Source organism: Fonticula alba, assembly GCF_000388065.1.
Source record: "Fonticula alba strain ATCC 38817 unplaced genomic scaffold supercont2.2, whole genome shotgun sequence".
Taxonomy (NCBI): Eukaryota; order Rotosphaerida; family Fonticulaceae; genus Fonticula; species Fonticula alba.
The window spans coordinates 1947780-1953599 of record NW_009242972.1 but is presented as its reverse complement, the minus strand read 5'-3'; the positions used below and the strand labels follow the sequence as shown (position 1 = coordinate 1953599).

Here is a 5820-nt window from a genome sequence, read left to right as displayed (position 1 = left end):
GAGAGGCAAGGAGCGATGCTATCTGCAGGGCGGGAACACGGGGGGGGGGGGTGCCTGGCTCGTCGGACGCCGCCGCGCCCGCCCGCCCCCGGGCTGGCAGCCTCTCAATGGGAACGGCCCCCCCCCTCCCTGTAGAGCCAGCCAGCCAGCCAGCCAGAGGGCGAGGGAGAGTGGAGCGCGGTCGATCGGCGGGTGTCATCACGCGCCGACGCGTGATGTCCGCGCCGGATCAGGCCCCTCCCAGCGGGCGAGGGGCCAGACCCGCATGCTGGGCGATCGGCGCGTGCGATGGTGGCAGGCAACGGCCGAGCCCCCCTCCAACACAAACGTGCTTCACTTGGGGCGATGACCCGGGAGCCGGCCGGGGCCAGAGAGTGGGGGCATCGGTGCGCACACCGGTCCCCGGCGCCCTTGCCCCGCCGCCCCGGGTCGGCGCGTAGAGGCCCGGCGCCGCCGGGCCAGAAAGCCTCCGAAGGGCCGAAAAGAAAACAACACACCGGGCCCCCCATATCGATGGGGCCGCCTGGCCCAGCGCGCACCCGCAAGAACTGCCGACTGTCTGCGCGCGCGCGCATACACCTTGCGGCCGGCCGCGCGAGAGCCGGCAGCCGCGTCAGATGCCGGACCTCGCGTGTGCCCGGCCGCCATACGGCCGCGACCGATTGGTATTTTTCACGCGGCCGGCCCCCCCCCCCCCCCCCCCCCCCCCCCCCCCCCCCCCCCCCCCCCCCCCCCCCCCCCCCCCCCCCCCCTCGCCAGCCACCACCTCAGCCACGCGCAGGTACGCCTCTCGATGGTTGCCGACCGCGCCGGGCGCCTGCGCGGCCAACTCACATCCGGACGGGCAGGGATCTCGGCTCCTGCTGGCGGGCACACGCTGTTCCTCCTCCCCCCCGGTGCCAGGGGCGAGGAACCCTTTCGGGACCCTGCGCGAGGCATCCCGCCGGGCAGGGCCACCCCCCCACCCCCCCTTGCCGCTCCCACAGCGCACGCCCTTTCCTTACGCCTCGGCCCCGTCCCCGCTTTTTCTCTCCCCCCCTCCCTCTCGCTCGGCCCGCCTCTTGTGAACATGTCCCAGGGTGTCGGCAGCTTCCTCCGGTCCTTCTCCTCGGCGCGGCCCGCGGCCAAGGCGTACGACGCCATCATCGTTGGCGGCGGCCACAACGGCCTGGTTGCGGTGCGACTCGGCGCATGGTCGCCCATCCCCCGCATCCCTCCTGGCCGCCCTTCTCCGGGCCGGTCCCGGGGGCCGCTCGCCCCGTTCTGACGCCCCTGCGCCCCGCCCCGTCCCCCCCCCCCCCCCCTCGGCAGGCCGCCTACCTGGCTCGGGCCAAGAAGAAGGTCCTGGTGCTGGAGAAGAACCCGGCCATCGGCGGCGCCGCCTGCAGCGATGACAGCCTCTTTGATGGGTTCACCTTCTCCCGGGCCAGCTACCTGGCCAGCCTCCTGCGGCCGGACATCGTGCGCGATCTCGACCTTCCGGTACGTGCGGCGCCTCCCGGCGCACATGGATCTCTCCCCCTCCACCTGCCTGCCTGCCTGCCTGCCCTCGCTCTTCGCCGGCCCGGCTGGCCGTACTGACCCCGGATGCATGGGCGTGCGGGCCCGCACGCCCGGTGTGCCATCGGCCGGGCACAGGCGCACGGGCTGCGTCTCCTGCCGCGCGACCCGTCCTCCTTCACGCCGACCCTGGACAAGGGCCGGTACCTGCTGATGGGCCAGGATATGGCGGAGAACCGGCGCGCCATTGCCCAGTTCTCGCCGCGCGACGCCGAGCGCTATCCGCAGTACGAGGCCATGCTTGGCCGAAATGGTGCGCCCTCCCTCCCGGGCCCGGCCTCGCCTTTGCTGGACCCCCGGTGCCCGCCTGCCCCGGCCCCGGCCCCGGCCCATCCTGACCTCGCCACGCCCCTGGCGCACAGTGTCCATCCTCAACACCCTGATGGATATGCGCCCCCCGGTGAAGGGGTCCTTCCCCACGCCGATGGAGCTCTTCCAGGCTGGCCGGGACATCGGCCACCTGCTCCAGGCCTCGCCGATCCCCCTGCGCGAGCAGGTCGGCGAGCTGTACGAGCTGCTCATGGCTCCCTCGACCAAGGTGCGCCCCGGCCGGCCGGTGTTGCCCCTGCCCCCCCCCCCCCCCCCCCCGCTCGCTTGGCCCTCCTGTCCGTCTGACGCCCGGCGCTGCCGCCCCCGGTGCCCCCTTCCCACCAGATCCTGGACCAGTACTTCGAGTCGGATGTGCGCTCCCCTCCACCAGCCCCGCCGGCCACCCTGCCCCGTGTGGGTGTGGCTCCGGCACTGACCGCCCCCTGGCCTCCCCCCCCCCCCCCCCCCCCGGGGCGTCTTCTCGGGGGAGTGCCGCCTCTCCCGGCCCCCCCCCCCCCGCCCGCCCCGCGCCCACCCCCCCCCCCCCCCCCCCCCCCCGCACTGTCAGATCCTCAAAACCACCCTCGCCACGGATGCCGTGATCGGCGCCTTCGCCTCGCCCTCGTCCCTCGGCACGGCGTATGTCCTGCTGCACCATGTGATGGGCGGCGGCCTGGCCGGCCTCGGCCTGCGGGCCCCCCCGGAGCAGGACCTGGCCTCGATCATCACCGGGGCCCACCCGGTCCCCGGGCCGACGGGGGCCCCATTCGCCAACATGCCGGCCGACGAGGGGCTCGGGGTCGGGTCCTGGGCGTATGCCGTCGGCGGCATGGGGGCCGTGTCGGCCGCCCTGGCCCGCAGCGCCCTGGCGCACGGGGCGGAGATCTGCTCGGACGTGGTGCGTCGCCCTGCCCCTCGTCGGGCTCCCGCCCCTTCCGGCGCCCTCCCCCGGTGGTGATTTGGCCCGGCCCCGCTGGCTGGGTGGCGCCCTTCCTTCTTCTTTTTTTTTTCCGCCCTTGCTTCCCCCCTCCGCCGGGTGGTGGCATCCCTTGGCCAGACACCCCCCTCCACTGTGCGGCCTGCTGACCGACGCACCGACACGCCGGTGGTACACCGGCGGGCTGCCCCCAGACCGTCGAGCGCATTGTTTCCGAGCGGCCGGACGCGCCCGGCTCCGGCGCCGCCGCCCCGGCGCCCGTGGCCAAGGGTGTGCAGCTGGCCTCCGGCGAGGTCATCACCTCCAAGGTGATCCTGTCGAATGCCACCCCGCGCACGACCATGGAGCACCTGGTCGACCAGGTACGCTGCTCGCCCGGGCCCGGGGGCCCCTCCTTCGCACCAGCAGAGGACGCCCGAGAGGCCCCTTCCGGATCTCACCCCCCTCCCCCCCCCCCGTCCCCCCTATCCTTCCTCCGGCCACCGTCCATGCACTCCTGGCCGCCTCGCCGGCCGTCCGGGGCCACAGGCGCACCTGGATCCGGCCAGCATCCAGGGCTACCGCGCGATCGACTACTCGTCGGCCACGATGAAGATCAACCTGGCGCTGGACCGGCTGCCGGACTTCTCCTGCATCGATAAGGCCGACCGGGCCGGGCCCTACAACTCCCTGGGCGTCAAGTACACCGATCCCAAGGCCCAGCCCTACCATCAGACCACCATCCACATCGGCCACCAGATGGCCGACCTTGAGTCCGGTGCGGCCGCCCAGCCCCCATGGCTTGCCTCGCCGTCCCTTCCATTTGTGCCCCCCCCATTCGCCACCTCTTGCACCTGTTTCTCCCCTCGCTGACGCCGCGCCTGTGCACGTCGCAGCCTTCCAGGACGCCGTGGCCGGGCGCATGTCCCAGCGCCCGCTCATCGAGCTGACCATCCCCTCGGTGCTGGACCCGACGCTCGCGCCGCCGGGCAAGCATGTGGCCAACCTCTTCGTGCAGTATGCCCCGTACAGCGTCCTGGGGCCGGATGGTGTCCGCAGCCCGCGGCACTGGAGCAACGCCGACTTCAAGCGCGCCATTGCCCAGGACGGTGTGTCCATGGGGCCCTGCTTGGTGTTGTTGTTTGTTTTTTTTTTTCCCCTTTTCCTGCTCCTCCTCCTTTTTCGGCCCCTCCCCCAGCCCAGGCACTAATCCCACGATCCGGTCGCGGGGCCGTCCGCCCTCCCCCCCCCCCCTGTACAGTGTACCGCCTGATCGAGGAGTACGCCCCGGGCTTCCGCTCGTCGGTGCTCTTCGAGGATGTCCTCTCGCCGGTGGACCTGGAGCAGCAGTTCGGTCTCACGGGCGGCGTGCGTGCCTGGCCCCTTTTTGTGCTGCCTCCCCCCCTCCTGCCTGTGATTTCGCTCACACCCCTGCGCATGCCCATATGCCTGTGCGGCTCTCCCCGGCACAAAGAACATCTTCCACGGGTCGGTCACGCCCGACCAGCTGTTCCTCACCCGGCCGACGGTCAAGAACCCGGGCCACGCCACCCCGATCGAGCGACTGTTCATTTGCGGGTCCGGCGTCCACCCTGGTGCGTTTGGCCTCAGGGGGCGGGGCGTCCTCGCTTCCTTCACCCCCCCCCCCCCCCCCCTCCGCCCCTCCCTGCATCCATGCGGCAGGGGGGCGCGCCTTTTGCCCCCTCTCCCCCTGCTCGTGCCAGCTCACCTCTCCATCACTCACAATCGACCCAACCGGCCAGGTGGCGGTGTCATGGGCGCCCCGGGCCGCAACACCGCCAAGCTGGTACTCTCCAACGAGAAGAACTTCCAGTGAGGGAGGGCCCGGCGACTGGGCCACGCCCTCCACAGGGGGGAGGGCGCCCTTGCCTCCGCCATCACGAACGCCGGGGAAAGGGAGGGCCCGAGGGGGGCCGGCCCACTCCTGTGTGACGCCCCCCTGCACCCCCCTGCCCGGGAAAGAAATAAAAAACACCCACCCGGTAGTTCCTCTCTCTCTCTCTCTCTTGCGCGCGCGCGCGCACGCACGCACGCACACCCCTCCTTTCTCCAAGGTCGGGCGGCGGCCCTTTCTCGCTTCCAGAAAGAAGGTAATCTATTTGCGGGTGTTTTGGATTTTTTTGTTTCTCACAAGGGCGGGCAGCAGGGGAAAGAGGGGATGAGCGAGGGGGGAGAGAGGGGGAGGGCACCGCGGGAGAAGAAGGCGCGGGAGACAGTGCAAAGGGAGGGGGGAGGGGGCAAGAGACACGCTGCAGCCCACGCACGAACAAGGAAGGTGGAGGGGGGAGAGATCATGCGGCGACCCCACGCGCGGACACTGAGACTGTGTGCCCGCGCGGGGCACACGGGGCAAGGGGGGGGGGGGGGGGGGGGAGGGGGACAGTCGACGGCCTGTCGCCGTCCCCCGCCGTCCCCCTGTCCTCTCTCGGTGGCTCTCGCCCGCCCGCCGGTCGGGGGAAGGAAGGCCCAGGCAGAGGGACATCCGCCCTCCCGGCAGGATGCGCGCGTGCATGGAGACCACCTGCACAAGCCAGGGGGGGGGGGGGGCGGCCCCCGACCGGGAAGAGAGGAGAGAGCGAGAGCGAGGACGAGAGAGCGCACGCGCAAGGGACGGAATGCCCCTTACATCATGCCAGCCATGGGGCCAGGGCCGCCCTTGCCGGCGCCCGGGGCGCGGATGGTCTCGTCAATGGACAGGACCAGGCAGGCAGCCTCGGTGGCGGCGCGCAGGTAGTTGATCTTGACCAGGGACGGCTCCCAGACGAAGCTCTCGAACATGTCGGCGACACCCTCGTTGTTGATGTCCACACCGAACCAGCAGTCCTTCTGGCCGTGGAGCTGGCGCAGCTGGTTCAGGACGTCGGTCGAGTCGAAGCCGGCATTGTCGCACAGCTGGCGGGGGATGATCTCCAGGGCGCGGGCGTAAGCGGCGATCAGGAGCTGCTGCTTGCCGGCGATGGAGCGCGAGTGGTCGCGAAGGAAGCTGGAGGCGCCGGCGGGGGGGGGGGGGGGGG

General features: G+C 71.9%; 3 protein-coding genes across 4 annotated transcripts in view; 1 reads left to right on the top strand and 2 right to left on the bottom strand.

Moving 5' to 3' along the window:
* H696_01436 (hypothetical protein) overlaps positions 1-648 on the bottom strand; it is a gene marked incomplete at both ends in the record, with an annotated part of 4637 nt that extends 3989 nt beyond the window's left edge. The window contains 2 exons of the mRNA XM_009495333.1: positions 329-467; positions 578-648. Coding sequence (XP_009493608.1) covers positions 329-467; positions 578-648 — 210 coding nt within the window. The remainder of the gene's footprint in view (positions 1-328; positions 468-577) is intronic.
* A 319-nt stretch (positions 649-967) lies between these two features.
* H696_01435 lies at positions 968-4816 on the top strand. Of its 2 annotated transcripts, XM_009495332.1 has the most exons (12): positions 968-1177; positions 1312-1482; positions 1639-1813; positions 1923-2098; positions 2215-2241; positions 2438-2767; positions 3001-3168; positions 3335-3563; positions 3682-3894; positions 4047-4153; positions 4260-4380; positions 4549-4816. In XM_009495332.1, exons 1-12 carry the CDS (start codon positions 1070-1072, stop codon positions 4620-4622), a joined length of 1899 nt encoding a protein of 632 aa, XP_009493607.1. In that variant the 5' UTR covers positions 968-1069; the 3' UTR covers positions 4623-4816. The 2 variants fall into 2 exon arrangements, with proteins under 2 accessions (XP_009493607.1, XP_009493606.1); XM_009495331.1 differs by lacking the exons at positions 968-1177; positions 1312-1482 and having other exon boundaries at positions 1591-1813.
* A 612-nt stretch (positions 4817-5428) lies between these two features.
* H696_01434 (T-complex protein 1 subunit eta) overlaps positions 5429-5820 on the bottom strand; it is a gene marked incomplete at both ends in the record, with an annotated part of 2040 nt that continues 1648 nt past the window's right edge. Inside the window, one exon of the mRNA XM_009495330.1 lies at positions 5429-5789. Coding sequence (XP_009493605.1) covers positions 5429-5789 — 361 coding nt within the window. The remainder of the gene's footprint in view (positions 5790-5820) is intronic.